The sequence below is a fragment of the Eulemur rufifrons genome, chromosome 5 (assembly GCF_041146395.1).
Source record: "Eulemur rufifrons isolate Redbay chromosome 5, OSU_ERuf_1, whole genome shotgun sequence".
NCBI lineage: Eukaryota > Metazoa > Chordata > Mammalia > Primates > Lemuridae > Eulemur > Eulemur rufifrons.
Window position 1 is genome coordinate 19,843,396 of NC_090987.1, and position 17,359 is coordinate 19,860,754.

The 17,359-nt window shown below is 50.4% G+C and overlaps 1 protein-coding gene across 2 annotated transcripts in view; it reads left to right on the forward strand.

Moving 5' to 3' along the window:
* Nucleotides 1-17,359, forward strand: part of MYO5B (myosin VB) — a 273,903-nt gene that overhangs the window by 153,803 nt on the left and 102,741 nt on the right. For both annotated transcript variants that reach the window (XM_069468426.1, XM_069468427.1), the window contains exons 6-9: nucleotides 2,845-2,988; nucleotides 4,502-4,583; nucleotides 9,853-9,960; nucleotides 13,826-13,935. In XM_069468426.1, coding sequence (XP_069324527.1) covers nucleotides 2,845-2,988; nucleotides 4,502-4,583; nucleotides 9,853-9,960; nucleotides 13,826-13,935 — 444 coding nt within the window. The remainder of the gene's footprint in view (nucleotides 1-2,844; nucleotides 2,989-4,501; nucleotides 4,584-9,852; nucleotides 9,961-13,825; nucleotides 13,936-17,359) is intronic.

Consider the following 17,359-nt stretch of genomic DNA (forward strand, 5'->3'; position numbering starts at 1 on the left):
TCCTGTCCCTTTGTCACACTGTATTCCTAAGTAGAATCTCCTCTTCCCCACTGCTAAAATTCTGCTCACTTTAAGATCCACATTCATTTCACTTCTTAAAGCCTTTCCCATTCTGCTGTGGCGTGTGTGGTGGCTTTCTGTCTGGTGGTGAGTGGTTTGGGGAGTTGGAGACGGCGTGTGGAGGGAGGGGACTGTGACATCACGCAGAATGAATGCAGACTTGGACATGGGCATATCTGAATTTTATCTTGGGGGCACTCCCAGCCGTGTGACCTTGAGCACGCTTCTTGACGTTTCTAAGCCTAGGTTTTCCCCTAAGTATAATGCAGGTTAGTAATGCTTACCTCACAGGGTTCTTGACAGGATTCAGTGAGATTTTAAGGGGTCCAGGCCAGGGCCTGGTGCATTTTGGAGTCCTGGGAAGTGCTTTTACCAATATTTTAAGAAATACAGGCCTCCTTTCCATCTTGCAAACAGAGCTGGCTTACTTGAAGTGTGACAGTCTGCCACTGCCCTGTGGGGCCCTGAGGGACCAGCCCTCCCTCTGCAGAGGGGCACCAAGGCCTCTGCCGAGGTGACGAGGTCGGTGGGTGCTGACTCCTTTCGTTGGAGGGAGCTGATGGACAAACTCCTCTGATGAAGCGTCCCTTTGAGAGTCACATCAGGCCGCCCAGGCTCTGGCCTTGCCCTGACCTTGGGCGTGTTCCAAGCGCTAAGATGCCCTTCAGAACGACCTCAGCACACCCGGGTTATACTTCCCCGCCCCCACTCCCCTGCGGCGGTACACAGTGTATACGTGACGTATGGGTTGCTTTATACACTTCAAACCCTAAAATAAAAAGTACATATCGTGACCTCAACTGGAGATTGTGGGCCCTGCAGGGACAGGGACTCCAAGACTCTCACAGGAGAAAAACCAAAACCCAAGTTCATTTATGCTTCCATTTACTCAGATATTTTTGAGTGCCTCCGTGTGCTGGGCGCCGGTGTGGGTGCTGGAGAACCCGTGCTGAAGCCGTCACATGACTCCCTCGTGAATGCAGAGGGTTAATTGCATATGGGGTGAGGAGAAGAGGAGGGGGAAGTTCAGGGCGTGGGAGGGCTCGTGGCAGGAGGAGCCCCCCTAGCCTGTGGGGTCGGAGGGCCGGTCTGAAGCAGCAGCGTTGCAGCTGAGCCCTAAAAACAGTGAGGGAGCCAAGGGGAGAGGGAACTGCAAGAGTGAAACTTGGCGGAGCGCAGAGACAGCACAGGGCTCGGGAGAAAGGAAAGAGGAGTTGGGATTGTTCAAGGCCAGGGCCGAGGGCAAGAGTGACGAGAGGCAGTGCCGGGCTGGATCCTGCCAGACACGTAAGCCATGCTGTGGGTTCAACACTATCCCAGAGGGCAGCGGAAGCCACTGAAGCATTTCACACGGGCAGTATAACAATCAGTTTACGTTTTAGAAGAATCGCCCTGGCGGTCCAGTGGAGAACTGACAGAAGTGGGAGCAGGGAGACAGTTGAGAGCCCGTTCAAGTTGTCTGGGAAGGAGGCTGAGGCTGTGGCAGTGGGACAGAGAAGTGGGAAGATGTTTCACTCCTTTGGGAGGTGGCTTCGGCCATACTCAGATATTGGTGAATGAGAGTAGGTGGAGCACAGGCCGGTCCTGGGCTCAGCTGCTTCCCTAGGGCAAGGCCAGGCCTAGGTTTCTGAACAAAAGGCTGTAGACTCGAGGCTTCATTCTGTTCATCTCAAAAACAGGAACAGTGATGATTTTGTCTATTAAGACTTAATGGGATGTTTTCATGAGTATTATGGGTCAACTCCTTGGCCTTTTAAGCCACAGTGATTTGCTTTTAACTCTTGTGCTACCTTGTCAATGATAGGTGGCAGCTGGGTGTTATGTGGTTTGGGAATGTCGGGAGATGCTCATGGTGTTTTTGCTTGGATTGGCTGGGCAGGAGTGCAGGGCTGGGATCTTGGCTTTTCTTTTAACTTCTTTGTGCTTCAAATCTCCTAGACCACTTAGAAGTTATAGTGGATATTTTAAGTGTTTTAACCACCTAAAAATGTAAACATATGAAAAAGATTAAAATTTATATTGATTGCCGATGCATTGGCAATGTGATGTTCTATAGAAAGTGAATATTCATGCAATGAGATCAGTCGCTTAGCCACTCACTTTAGAAATTACTGTCTAGTGTTTTAAACTGCGCTTATGCTGCCGTGTGGGAATGATGCCAGGAGGGGTGATGGCTTCCTGAGTCTCCCTGGTAATGAGGTGAGGGGCATGTCCATTTGTGGTCTGTTTCTAGGAAGTATCATTTATCAGTTGGGAATGACATTTGACTGCCTAGTCGTGGAGATCAGGTCAAAGTGGGTTAAGCACAGGGAAGCTTACTTTTTTCACAAAAAGCTCAGCTAGTGGGCACTGGCATTGGTTTAGTGGCTCAAGGGTGTCAGAGTTGCGGTCTCTGTGGTTCTTCAAGCCTTTCCCTTGTGGTCCCAAGATGACTGCTGCAGTGTTAGCCGTCACATGTGCATCCCAGGCGGGAAGAAGGGAGGGAGGGACAACGGGGTGCACCTTCCACCTAATCAGTCTCCTTTGAAGAACCCACCTTTGAAGAACCCACCAAGGATCTCATTACTCTCATTGGCCATCCTTAGGAGCAAAGGAGGCTGGAAAATGAAGGGATTTTATCTATTCTTTTTTTTTAAGCCCAGCCTATTGTCAACCCAGTAGCAGAGGGGTTCTGTAAGGAAGGGAGAGAGAGAGGCATGTGAGGCAGGTTCTGCCACAAGCATATGATCCTGAAATCCAGAAAGCCCTCACTTTTTGCACACCTCTCTCGTTTGGTCCGTACAGGCCATCGGAAATGCCAAAACCACTCGCAACGACAACAGCAGTCGCTTTGGAAAGTATATTCAGATTGGCTTTGACAAAAGGTATCACATCATCGGGGCCAACATGAGGACCTACCTGTTGGAGAAGTCCAGAGTGGTCTTCCAGGTGAGCGGGAGGTCTCGGGCCCTTTGTGTGTCTCTCATGGTTGACGCCCTCACTTGTTGCTCCCTGTGCCCGAAGAGCATCTCATCTTCTGACCCTGGAATTGGATGTGCTTGTTCTTTTGCTTCTCTTTCCTTTCACCAGTAAGTGTGTTCATCTGAATGGTATAGGCAAGAGGCCTCAAAAACCTTTTACACAGTATTGTTTTTAGATTCCATCAGCAAACGTTTATTGAGTGCCTATTATGTGTTGTCCCTGTGCTAGACACCTAAGATACAGCAAAGAGCAAGACAGTCCGTTTCCTCATGGATTTTAAAATCTTATGATCAGAGGAATGTCATAGACGGTCTGTGGGTTTCACCTTCCTTTAGAACCTTCTTCTTTGCACTTGATCTTAGAAGACTGAGAAACAGTTGGAACCTTCTTATTTGGTAATTAAAATATATTCTCGGCTACCGACTTAGTTCCCTTTTCAAATAAATGGAGGTCCCACTTCTTCTTGTTCATTGTTCTTTGCTTAGCTTTCATTTCCTCCCGCCCCACCATTCTTTGCAACCTTTTCCTTCTCCGCCTTGCCTTTGGTGGGGGTTGGTGCAGCCCACAGCCCCAACAACTGTCCTCCTCCAGCTCCCTCTTCCCTCCCATGGCTGGACTGGGGTGATGGCGCATGTCCTGGTTTGTCTGCGGCACATTCTTGCCTTGGATTAAATGGCTTCCTGGTCCTCACGTTTCAGCCGCCTTCAGCGGGGACATCAGAATCTCCTCAGCTGCTGGTTTCTTGGTCCTGTCTCCATGCTGATGCTTGGCTTACACGTAATGAATTTTTTTAACCAGCTCCCCACACCCCTTTTTGCCCGGATTTTCTCTGCACATCATAGGTTGGTTTGGCAACCCACATCCTTCATTTCACCGCAGCAGGGGAACAGCCTGCTGTGCCAGGCGCAGACCAGATGTTCTGCTCACGGCTCTTCCTTGGACACCCCCGGGGCTTCCTTCCCTCTCTTTGCTCAGGCCCCCTGAATGCCCACCCCACCCCCACTCAGCCAGCGAACAGCCAGGTCAGCTGCAAGTGTCCACTGGGAGTCCTGTCTGGACTCGAGGGCCTTTCCCGACCTCCCCGACTGATGTTACGGGCCAGTGCAGCTTTTGCTTGGCTCAGCCTCCCAGGGGAGAGCTGGCAACCCACAGGATGTCAGCCAGGCAGCACGGGAGTCTGAATGAGCGTTTGTTGACTGACCCCACTGTTAGTGGAAGAGCAGTGATGTTTTATATAGAAAGAAAAAGAAAACACATGGTTTTATATAAGTCGCGGTAAAAATTCTCAGGCTGGAGGAAGGCCCCGTCCTAGCAAATGGAAAATGGGGAGGTGGGAATTGAAGGTGGGAGAGGTGTGGAGGAAAACATCAAGAAGGGGGGGGGGCTGGGCCCCACTGGCTGGAGCACTGAGTTACAAAGGATGAGGGGACAGTCTTTGGAGGTCACTGCCCTAAAACAGCTTCACTTTTTCCTCCTCCAGGCAGATGACGAGAGGAATTACCACATCTTTTACCAGCTCTGTGCCGCTGCCAATCTTCCGGAGTTTAAGGAGCTCGCACTGAGTAAGTCACCAGGTGCATGCCTGTCCTCTGGGGTGGGCCCCCCACAGGGCTGTCAGCTGGGGCTCTGCTCCAAGCCCTTCATTGTGGGTTCTTGTCTCAGCTCTGCCCCTGCTGTGGCCATGTCCTCTAGGCTTCTGTGACCTTCGCTACCCGATTAGTAAAAGAGGGTTAATTGTATCCAGGTCTCCTACCAAAGAAAGCGTGTGAGAGGCTAAGAGGCAGGGGTGGAAGCGTGTTTTGCATAGCATGAGTCTGCGTGTGTTACTATTTCGAAAGGTATGTTTCCACCTTAGGCGTCATAAGAAATGTATCCCAACCATAAGGATCTAGAGATTTAGGTAACACTTAATTGCAGCCAGTGCATTTTAAGTCATATTTAAGGATTGAGACAGGGGTGTGAAGACGGAGCAGGGCAAAGTTGGGGTGGCTCGAGGACCTGTGTCCAGGAAGCATGGGCGTCGCCACAGAGGATAGAGGGGTTAGTTGCACGAGGCTCCGGACCGCTGGGCTGTCTGATGTCTCCCAAAGAGGCACCGAGGCCTCTAGAGCACCCACACCGGTGCAACCCAGAGCGCCTCTGCCCGGGAGCCAGTGGATGAGTCACCGTGCTGTCCCCGTCAGATGGGTGGGCACGACCCTTTGCTTCCACCACTGCTGCTTGCTGAGGGTCGGCAGCAGGTTCTGTTTTCTTTGAGGCTGTTGGTGTGCAGCCACTGGAGGAGTGAGCAGGCTTTCGTTCTGATTCCGTGCCCTGTAGCACCTCTCCCTGGGCCTGGAGTCTTGCCCACCTCTCTATGCGGGCCTCGTGGTAGAGTACTGATTCCTCAGCCCCCTGGGTGGGGAGGGCGAGCCGGGGGCTCAGCAGTGTCCTGGCGGCTGCCGAGCATCCCGTCCTGGCCTGCTGTGTCTGTGTCTCGGGGCCGTGTGGGGAGGTGCAAAACTAGCAGGTGGTATGAAGAGCTGTGTGCCTGTCAGGTTGGTGGATCTCTCTGCAGCTGTGTGAGAAGCAGACTCTGAGGCTTGTTTGTCCCTGACCTGAGTCTTGGCATCCTGGGGGGCCCAGCACTAGACCCACCTGTGCTCCCAGCAGCTAAAATCCATACAGTGGTCCAGTGTAGGTCTGCCCTCGTAACGCTGCTTACTTGCCTATGAGTCCCAGTAGCTTTGATGTCTGTACCATGCAGCTTAGTGTTTGTTCATCAAACCCTACTCTGGCCATGTGAGGCGCCAGGGATGCGGCACAGAACAAGGCAGTGTATGCCCTGCCCCTGCTTAGCTCTCCAGTCACCATAGAGAGCGATTTAAGGGCTGTGCTGAAGGAAGCATAGCTCAGGTGGCTAAAAGGGTCCCCTGCGAGGTAATGTTGAAACCAAGACCAGAGGAGGAAGCTCCGGCTGGCATCCACTGTGCTGGTTTTGTCCTGTTCTCCCACTATTCAGTCCTTACTGGTCTGATCCTCGTAGGGACGTCGTAAACTCCTGAGGACAAGGCGTGTGTGTTACCTGCTAAGCAAAGCAGGTGCTGAGCACTCCTTGTTTGTGCACTGCCCTGAGCTGGCGCTCGTGGCTCTGGGATTGGCTGTCAGTCCCAGGTGCCCAGGTAGGCAGCCTTGATACGGGCCACTGCCGTTGTCTTTTTCCCTTCCCAGAGGGGGATGTGGGCCCAGCAGGGCTTTTCAGGAACAAATTGCAGGAGATGCAGTTTTTTTCCCCCCCTCAGGTCAGTTTTGTAGAAAACAAACAGATTTTGGCAAGATCTATTGGGCTGAATTTGGATCACTGGGTCCCAGTTGTGACTTTAAGGTAATAGGGAAGAAATCCTCCTAATTTTTTTTCATTTATGCAAGTTGTGCTGAGGTTAAAAATGACCTTTCCTAATTCAGTGTCTCTGCAAGGTGCAGATTCCCTGGGGCCCTGGCTGCAGCACTTGCAAACGACCCAATTTGATCAATTTCTTGCACCTGCACGAGCTGTCTGAGAACTTCTTGGAGTGAAGCGAGAGCCTTTGATGAGCGCTGTGCTCTGGTGTGAGGCTGTCTGCTGCCTGGAAGTGAGATTGGCTGTGAGCCCTAAAGCTTGGCACTTAGTTCCTCTGATAACCCCAGCTGAGTAGCTGGAAGCTTCAAATAAATGAAGGACTAGCCAGGGGCTCTAAGTGAATATGTAGGCTACCTGGCATTCTTCGCCCTCTTGTTGCCCTAAAACATGCCATTCAGATGCACAGAAATCTCTGCAAGATCCCTTGGTCTGGTGTGAATCTGTCTGAGGGTAGAGGGCACAGGTTTGCATCTAGTAATCCACACTCTTCCTCTGCTGCATTGTTGGTCTATTGAATTTAAAATGACCTCAGGGGGAGATTTTTTTTTTAAAAAAAAAAGTCCAGTAGGTAACTTGTTAGAATGTAAATAAATGATGGTAAAAACCACACAGGAATAAACAGCCCTTTTTCACTTCTATAGGTGCATTGATACAGTTTTTTAAACAACCTCTCTGGCCTTGCACAGGTCAGCATAGCCTCCCCAGGTGAGGTGCAAGCCCATGACCTTGGACTTGATGGTCCAGTGCTCTTATTGGGTTCTTGCCCCCTTGTGGTCTGTTCACTTTTTGATCTGATGGCTGCCTGGTGAGCCAGTTAATAGGAGACTTCTGGTATATTTCTCCTGGGGAATTCTTAGTAAAAAGAGACCCAGACTGGAAGATGAGAGAAATTGCTTTGGGATGGGGTGGTCAGAGCTGGCTTCATGGGCCTAAAAGGAGAGCTGAGACCCAGGCAGGGCCAAGCAGGTGGGGGAGACAGACTGAATCATGTTTGGTGTCTCTTGTTACGGCGGTCTGGAAGCCTTACAGCAGATGGAAAGATGATCACTTTGACTGGATTCAGGTTATGCAGTAGAGAGTGCTGTGAGTGGCCCAGGTGGCCCCTGCAGTGATAAGTCTTGGCCTAAGGAGGTCACCCCGCTGGGCCTGAGTTCAGGAACTGGGAGCAGGGAAGGTGGGGTGGTCTGTCCGACTCAGGCAGGCAGCAGGGCCCTGACTGCTGAAAACGAAGGTCTTTGAAAGATGCCGAAAGCGCCTTCCCGCTAATATGGAAGTCGAGTGTCCTGCCTTGGAGTCTCAGGTGACTCTGATGTGTTTGGCTGACACTTGATGATGAGTTGGGGTGTGTTTATGGCAAAGTCCTGGCATGCCATAAATGGTCACCTTTACGATGGGAGAGTCAAGGAATGGGCTCCCAGGCTGGACCAAACCCCGAGTGAGCCTGGGAACCCCTTAAAAAGCCCTGTGTTTCTCAGTTTGCTTGTCTGCAGAATGGGAGTAAATAATACAGATAGTCTTGCTCAGATGGGCACTATAAAAATCATCGATTGGGATACTTTGAAAGGGGAGTGTAAAGGGAGAAAAGAATTGGTGCTTTTATATGGAGCCTTTGAAACTTGTATGCTCTGTGCCAGAGCTTAGAGAGTGCTTAGATAGGCAAGAGCTAAATATACTGTCTTCTAAGCTCTGATATAGTTTTTCTCATCAAAATTTGCTTCTGCCGAGGCTATGAGTGAGCACAGGGCTAAAGTCTTTTCACTCTGGTTCAGGTGCCTTGGCTGCACCTGAGTGTGTTTGCTACTTGTCCAGGAGGCCGACCCTCAGGACACCACTGATACTCTGACTCCTGCCTGTGGGCAGGGTGGCCTGGTGGTCATATCTCGGGTTGTGTGCTCAGACTGAGGTTTGGGGCTGGGCTCTGTCACTGCCTAGCTGGCCTGGCAACACGTGCTTAGCAGGCTGGAGGGGTGGACATAGCTCTGTATGGCTTGCAGCTAGGCTACAATGTGGGAAACGGGCAGAGGTGAGGAAGGGGGAAGGGGGAAGGGGGGTAGGCAGGGACAACTGAAGACGTGGACAGAGGGTGGAGCAGATGAGTGACTATAAGGAAATCGGTATGTTGGGAACACAGAGATGGGGAGGGCAGGAATAAGCCATGAGTCTGGAGGGCTAGAGGCGGCCACTTCACAGAAGGGCCCTAGGCTGTTCTGGGGTGCTGACCTTCGCCTTGAGGGCAGTGGAGTCTCTGAAAGGGCTCTAAGCAGGGGGATGGTGTGATCAGAGCTACTGGGTTTTGGAGGTGGATTTGAAGGGACAGGCAGAGAAGCAGAAAGAACTGTGTAGAGTCTTGTGCAATGGTCCCCAGACGACAGATGCTGAAGGGCAGACCCAGGGCAGTGGCAGTCGAGATGGAGAGGCTCCAGAAGCTCTTGGGAGATCAAACTGGAGGGACAGGGTGTTGAAGGAGGACTGGGAGCTGCAGTGAAGCTGCACCTGAGCGCGTTTAACTGATGTGTGTTCAGCTGCACACACGCAGGTCAAGGGAAAAGAATTTTACTGGGGTTTTCAGGGGAAGAGAGAAACCAGCCAGTGTCCAGTTTGGGCGTCTTGTCAAATCAAACATTAATCACTTAGAACACAAAGTACCAGGCAGGGTCGTACCACACACAGTACTGCATCTTATAAAAGGTTCAAGTGACTTCTAAGGGCGACTTTGACCGTGTGCAGTTGCCCTGACTGCTGATGTGAGTGCAGCTCCCTCGCAAGGGCTGACTGTACCATCCTCCCTACAGAGCGGATACTCCCAGGGCTGGTTGCAGTTTTGCCCTCCGCTGAGGGTGGCTTTGAATTCTCAGACACAACCTGGGACCCTCCTTGCCAACTGTCCCTACATCTTTTGCCAGAGGCCCGACGGAAGAATAATTAGTCTGGGGATGAGAACAAACTCGTAAGGGTCTCAGCCTGCATTTGTTCATGTGCCTACGTAGTTCCAGTGTGCCCCAACTTTGTACGACACACAAAAAAGCACATCACCTGGGGCACATCACTGACCTTTGTTTGTCAGATGTTAGACTAAGGTTATCTAAGGTCACAGAAGTCTGATTCTAGGGTGGGTATACATTTTACTTGCATGGATCTAAAAACCAAATCTGTCGTGAATCTTATTAAATTGAACTCTCCGTGACTTATTTATCTTTTGTGTTAACATGTTGTCCCATGCCAGTTGTACACAAATACAGCAGCACGTTCTGTCAGTGTAATTCTCTTCTATTCAGTTTTGTCTGCCATTCTCCACTGGGGATGAAGACTGTTTTAAAGGGTTTCGCATCCAGCTGGGACTAAACTAAACCGTGGTCGGGAGTAGCTTGCTGAGGGGTCGAAATCCTCGTCTGTGGGGAAGCAGGATGACGCGCTCCCCAGTGACTCATGTCTTACTTCCTTGCCTCCCCCAGCAAGCGCGGAGGACTTTTTCTACACGTCACAGGGAGGAGACACGTCCATCGAGGGTGTGGATGACGCTGAGGACTTTGAGAAGACACGGCAAGCCTTCACGCTGCTCGGTAAGGCGCTTCTCACTGGGAGAAGCAGGCCCTGGAGGCTGATGGTCCTGGAGGTGGGAACCAAGGTGACAGCCCCTTTACTTGCCAACCTGCATGTGCTAACGGGGGACACCCTCCTACCCTTGGTGGGTATTGTCATACTTTCTTATCCGTCCCAACCCTTAGGCTCCCCAGCTTAAAACTGGGAGCTTTGTTGCCCTTTCTTAAAAGTAAGGTTTTGAGAGCCCCTCTCTCAGGTGCTGGGAAATGTCCCTTTCTACCTGCTCAGGCCATTGGAACCACTGGAAGGAAAAGAAAGGATGGCTGTGTTTCTTGATACAGTAGGCCAGACGGGTGTGCAGGCAATGTGCTCTAGCAAAAAGGACACTGTTGGGATCAAACCATGTGTATACCGGGGCTCATCAAACCCGGCTCCCAGTTGGAAACGGGCTGTAGCCGTCTGGTAGCTTTGTCTCACAGTGTTAACTCTGTGAGCTGTTTCCATTTAGACTTAGCATTGGAGTCTTTAAGACAAGAACTTCTCTCTGTCCTTCAGGGGCAGGAGGGAACAGTAGAGCTGAACGCGGTTGTCCCTTTCCCCTGCCAGTTTTAGGGGAGAAGAGCCCCCAGGTGGGAAGGTGGAAGGTGTAAAGCCTTTCTTAGTTGGGAGGTTGAATTGTTAAATTCCTGGGACCTGCAGCCAGAAGGAGGAAAGCTCCAGAGGTCGGTCTGAAACCCAAGCCGTGGCTCAGGATGGCCCTTTTGTTTTCCCCAACCCCTTCCTTGACAGAATATTGGGCTTCTGAGCCATGTGACTAACCCAGAGCAGCATGTGTTAGGTACGTTGGTGGAAGGTCAGGGAAATTCTGTCCGTTGTCCAAATAAAACATGGCCAAACATGACATGCCCTAATCTCTGAATGGGGAGGAAACCAGGCCCTTGTGTGCCAAGATCCCAGCGCTGGTCAGTTCTCAGTGTAACTGGTATGTAGATGGGATTTGTATTTTGTACCTATGAAATACCAGTTAGGAGACAGGAGCCACACTGGTTATTCCAACGGGGAAAAATTGATGTAAATGTTAACTAGAGCAGTAGTAGGAGATTAACTATAAAAGGGATAAAAGTGGACTTTAAGGCATCCAGAAGTAGCAGGTGCAAAAGAACAGCTGCTGTCTCTAGGGCAAGAAGAGCAGCAATAAAGGAACTAGGGAACAGGACAGTCCCCACCCCACTGAGGTTTAGTTCACTGCTGTAGAGGACGTGATGGAGGAACTTGTCAGAGGGTATGTGAGGGGTGGGGGGAAGGCAGAACTGCTTAAAAGCCACGGCTGGTGGGGAGACAGGCCGGCAGGCACAGCTGGAGCTCATCAGGGAGGTCGCTGGGCCTGATGAATGATAACTGTGCAGGACTAGAACCAGGAAGAGAAATGTCTTCTCTTGCTGTCGCCGTGCAGATCACCATTGCCCTCTATTGAGCAAGCCTGACATTCCACCAGTCGGCACAGGAGAAGCGTTTACAGGGTCCAGCTCTAGTCTCACAAACCAGGGCAAAGAGGGGAGGATTGAAGCTGAAAGACAATAGATTGATAACTGGCCCCCGACTTCCCCAGCATCACATGCCGGTCCTATTCTCCAGAATTGGCGGTAGATTTGGAGAAGCCGTGATATTAAGCAGGATACATTCTGACCAGTTTGTCCAAGAACAAAGGCCTCTGGCGGCTACCCTTTTAGTGCTGGTATGAGCAGTGGGCATGAGCTGATAGAAGGAGAGGGTCGTTCCCTCCAAGGCTCTAAAGAGATTGGATACTTTAACTCTCAAAGCAGATCCCTTATGTAAAATTATTTTAGTAAGACTTTCTTCCGTACACTTTAGCACACACGTCCTTATTTATTTGTTTTTTACGACTCTGGGGAGTTGGCTAACTTTTTCTTAAAGGACAAGATAGTAAATGTTTTAGGTTTGTGGACCACGTGGTTTCTGTTGCAGCTGCTCAGCTCTGCTGTTGTATTATGAAAGTAGGGATAGATAACATGCAAGCAAGTGGGCATGATCGTGTTCTAATAAAACTTTGTGTATAAAAACAGGCCGTGGGCTGTAAACCACAGGTCGCTGACTCCTGTTTCACTCCCTGTGTATTATTGTTTGGCTTTTGTTTTGATTTTTGCTGCCCACAGTGAGGTACTGCTTATCAAAGGATCCCGTACTAAGAAGGGATCTTATCAGTGTAGTGCAGGGATCCTAACTGTTGTTAGGATTCAATATTCATTCTCTATATACCTCTTAAATTCCTACCATTGTAGGGTGGATAGGTCTTTAGAAATTGACAGAGCGCTGATTCCTAAAGTAAGTGAAGTGGGGAGAGAAAAGCTGGTGTCTGAGCAGCGTAGCCCTCTTACCCCATGGTGGTTCCAGCACCCCCTTCTTACTGGTGCTTCTAATGGGACTTGCCTGAGAGTTACGATGCTCTAAGCAAAGACCAAAAGCCCAGGGCCTTACCCCTCGCAGGCGTATGCAAGCGTCCAGCTTCCCATCTTGTCCTGGACACCAGTTTCTGGCTTTCCCAGGTATTCACGGAACTGGGATGGATGCCTAAATTCTTAGGCTTCTGGTTGTTTTTTGGATTATTAGACTGAATAAAATCATGCATTTGAATAATGCACATATTTCTGTAGAGATCCACAACCACTCGCATTCTGTGTCAACAGTCACCAGTTCAGTTGTTCCATGATTCATGTTTCTGAGCACCTATGTGCCAGGCACTGTTCTAGGCACTGAGGATATGATGATGATGGAAGAACAGGGATTCGTTACGTTATTTACTTTGTATGTTTTGAAATTTTGCATAATAAAAACTTAGAAGTAATTCTCTGCCCCTGTGAAGCTTACGTGGTAGTGGTCATCTAACACTAAAGCCTAGAGTTAAGTTTGTTCAGTTTATGCTTGGGTTGCCCACGTTGTGGATTATATGGGGAAATTTTTTAACCCTAGCCTGAGACATCTGTGCCTCTTGTTTATATAGGTGATACTGACTTTTTTTTTTTTAGCCTGAGTAAAGTATTGCCTTAAAAATAAAGAACTGTTGATGGGTGGAATGTGGGGGACACTGGATTTCTTAAAGTGAGTGATAGGTTTGCTGGTGTTCATTTTATTATTCTGTGGTCTTTCTTAAATAAGTCCTGAAGTGTTCTGTAATTTAAAAAGAAATGCTGATGCCTTCAAACTAAACATAAATTCCAGGATACTATCCATGCCTTTGGTAATTCATGTAGGTAAGTATCAAATTTGACACCAGGTGATTGCTGCCACAGTGGTTCTGGGGTTGGTGTGTCTGTCTGTGACTGTGAAGGTGCATATAGTGTGGCCAACGGCAGCCCGCATCTATGTGTATGGCCATGAGCCAGCCCCTGAAACGCCAATCCCAGAAGTTTCTCCTCTTCCTCCCCTGTTGGTGCTGTGGATGTGTCACAAATGTTTGTAGGATATTATGTTGGGGGGGAAAAGAATGATTGCAGATAAATGACCATTCTTGTTAAACTCATAAAAACATGCATACCGTGTTTGGTTGAAATGAAGTCCCAAATGAGCCTGCAGGAGCATTGCCTGGCCTTTGCTCTTTGAGAAGTTAAAGTGGTAGCATGACCCATCTGGTTTGATCGGGACAATCAGAGTGAGGATATTTCGTTTTTAGTCTGGGGAGCCCCTTTGCCCTCCGAGCTGTTACTGTGAGTGGCAATTACTTGGTGAGGAGCCTGGATCGTTTTAGGAGTCACTGGGCCAGAACGGAAATCAAACTGTATTTTTTTAAAAGTCCTTTTAAAAAAATGTCTTTTCCATCCTGCCATGGATATTGAGTGTCATTCATTCATTTTTTTCTTCCCCTCTTAGGAGTGAGAGAATCCCATCAGATAAGCATTTTTAAGATAATTGCTTCTATCCTGCACCTCGGAAGTGTGGAGATTCAGGCCGAGCGCGACGGGGATTCCTGTAGCATATCAGTAAGTTTCACCCCAACACCGGAGATAAAACATACACAGTTTACCCTGTTCTTGCTGTTAGATGCGACAGAGATGTGTCTCTGTGCTCAGAGGACACTCATAGGTTATTTATTCTGAACAGTAATGGTTTCTGTTCACTCGCTGATAATTTTTTTTAAAAGAACCAATCCTTTTGCAATCAGCTGTCAGCACATTTCTGTCGCCAAGGGCAGGGAGCTTGGTGGCTATTTAATAAATTCTCTTTGATGGGTTGATTTTCCGAGTACCCCGAGGTACGTGGAATTCCATAACGTATCGATTCACTGAGTACTGTCTGAGCTCCAGACGGAGGTCCCTGTTGCAAGGAGAGGAAAGGGCATTGGGCACCGTGCTTGGTGACTGCCTCAGAGGAGCTTACAGTCTGGTGGGGTGGACAGAGGTGGCAGCACTTGCCAAGATTCTGACAGCATGAGGCAGATGAAGCGAGCCATCTGTGAGTACTGCAAGCTGTAAAGTGCTCCATAAATGCCCAGTGTGAAGGTGATTTTCCTGGTGCCCAGTGATCTGTGGTAGGTGGTGGGCAGTGGAGTAAGTACTACACAGTAGTTCTGAAAGCAGTTGTCGTGCTTCTCTGGAATTTAGTGGTGGTGGGCTAGGCTGAAACTGGGATTCCGGCCATGAAGAAGTGAATCTGCAGCTGTTTATTTTACACCCACTTTGTGCCCATTGATGGCCAGGTCCCAGGGAAGTACACAAAGTGTGATTCTTGTTTCCAAGGACTTGGAATTTAAGTAACCAGATGCTGGCGAAATACAGAAGACAGCGCTACACACTGCAGGGTATGACTGTGGGCACGTGTCCATGCCGCTCACAAGCTGATGCTTTCTCAATTGGGTGGACATTTATTAACCTCCTACTGTTTGTCTAGCATTGGGGTTATGACAACTTCAGACCGGCCCTGCCTTTATGGGAGGGGAAGACCTGCACTGTGGCTGGGAGCTGGCAGAGCTCATTGTGTCCCTTGCCCCGTGCACTTTCCCTAAATGAGAAATGACTTGGGTTTGAGGGGGCCCCTGGGCTTGTCAGGCCTGCTGTCATCCTTGGCATGGACTCTGCAGCCTCGTGAGAGGTTTGAGGCTCACTCACTTGGGCCCAGTGGGAAGCCTGTGTGTGTGTGCACGCACCTTGCGGGTTGGGGGCCAGTGCAGTGGGACTGGCAGTGGTGATGCCATGAGAGAGACTGGGACGTGTGGAGAAGGACCTGTGGTCTGGCAGGTGGTGGATGGGCCTCCAGTGCACGACAAACCTTGCCCTAATCCGAGTCGTCAGGGCCAGTGTGGCATTGCCCCTGACATCTTCCCCTCTTGACAAAGGCATAGAGCGTCTGTGCCTCCCTGCTGCACGCAGCCCAGTAAATGTCCTGTGCCTTCCGTAGGGCAGCCATACTCTGCCTGTGTCAGGGATGGGTGAGGTTAGGAATGTTTCCATTGACCAACTCCTGGCTCAGGCTGGTAAGATGCAGGCAAGAATGACACATGTTCCCTGGGCCCCCAATCCCCCACCCTTCTCAGGGCCACGTCCTGGCCACACACCCCATCATGGGTTGGTTCAGCACTGTGTGCCTCTTCTCCATGGTGTGGTGGTTTTGCATTTCTTGTGATTAATTGCTGCCCCCCTCTCTCCCTTGTGAGTCCAAACTCCAGGGACAGGGACTGTTCCTGCTCATTGCTGTATCACCAGCATCTAGCGCAGTGGGGGACACTGGGGAGGCTCCCAGGAAGTAGAAGGATAGGTGACCAGCTGAGGGTTGTAGGACTCAGGGCAACACACCTGAGAGTGGGATTCGGGGAGACTCTGAGCTCACCGTGGGATTGGTGAGCACGAGAACCAGGGCCGGGGACGCTGGGCACCTGCTGTTGGGCTATGCTGGGGCCTCTTTGGAAAGCTAAGGCTTGAGCCTGTAGTGAGGCATGTCTGAGCCTGTGACTGGTCCCCTACACCTGGCCTCTGGGGGCCCTTCAGGTGAGAAGTATTTATTAGTGATTTGATCTGAGTTCATTTCCCCACTAGACTCCAGGGCCACTTCCGTCGTGCCTCTCCCCCTCCTACCTCCTGGGTGTTCATGTGGACACTGTCGGAGGTGGGTTGCTAGGGCCCGCCTGGAGAGAGTGGATGGGAGCGTGCAGGTTGGGGAGGTGGCCTGAGAGGTGGCAGTTTGGATCCCACATGGGCCGCAGCCCTTTCTCTGACAGCAGGGAGTCCAGAAGGGTTTGAAGTGCAGGGGTGTGGTCTGGGCGAGGCTTGTGCTGTTCTGCCTTTGGACCTGTATGGAGAACTGGTGGGGAGTGAGGATTGGGGGTCAAGGCTGCCAGGGTTCAGATCCTGGTTCTGCCACTGGATGTGGGAGTTAGGGCAAGTTACCTAATCTCTGTTTCCCCCTCAGTGGGGTGTGGGTGATGCCACCTGCCTCGGTGTTGGTGTGAGGATTCACTGAAGCCTCGCGTGGAAAGGCCTTGGCACGGAGCTCCCAGGGATGGAGTTCTCGACTGTCACCTGCCTTGTTGTTAGAGCCAGAGTGCACCTTAAGCACATCTGTCCTCCTCTGTAGGAGAGGAGAACCTAAGGCTGAGAGAGAGGAACATTCCTCTGAGGTCAGAGTGACAGGTGATGACAAAGGCAGGAGAGGGCCCAGCCAGCCTGGCTCCATCAGCTGGGGACAGCAAGGCCTTGGAGCGAGGGCTGCCCACCACCTGCCTGTGGCCCTGGTGGCACCCAGCGTGGAGTGTATGCTTCAGAAATGCACCTTTAAGTGTTTACTACTTAAATGCCCTTCTCTCAGACTAAATTTGGTTTATTCCTCCCGTACCCAGGGCTATTGGAAAGGCCGTTGATCTGCAAGCAGTGTGCCTTCTGCTCAGTCATTTTCATTTTTAATTAAAGCATGAGAATGTGTTCCATTTCTGCCAGAGTTACCTTGGAAATGCAACAGCGTCCAATTACTTGGACACCAGAGGCAATTTGTTTCTTGAATTTGGCAATATGAGCCCGTAAAACTAATCTGCTACCTATGATGCTGGCTATTTTTAATGGATTTAGCATCATTTAATTATTTCTAAATGTAATTGCAGGATGTTAAATCAGTTTCAGTTTCAGCACCTTCAATCAAGGGAGGGAAGGTGGGGGGTGAGAGAAGCAAGCCACGCCCCGTGTGGTGGGTGGAAACCTGGAGGGGACGAGCAGGTCATCAGACAGGTTCCTAACTTGAGGTCCTTTCTCCACTGCACTCACAGCATGAGGCCCAGGGTGGGGGGATGGGAATAGGGGCGCCTGTGCGCGGGTCTTGGGCAGTCATGTTAGCTGCTGGTAGGCCATTTAAATGTCAGGGAATCCATCTGCGGTGCTGTGCCTAGCAATTAAGAATTTCTTGGAAATAGGTCAGATGAAC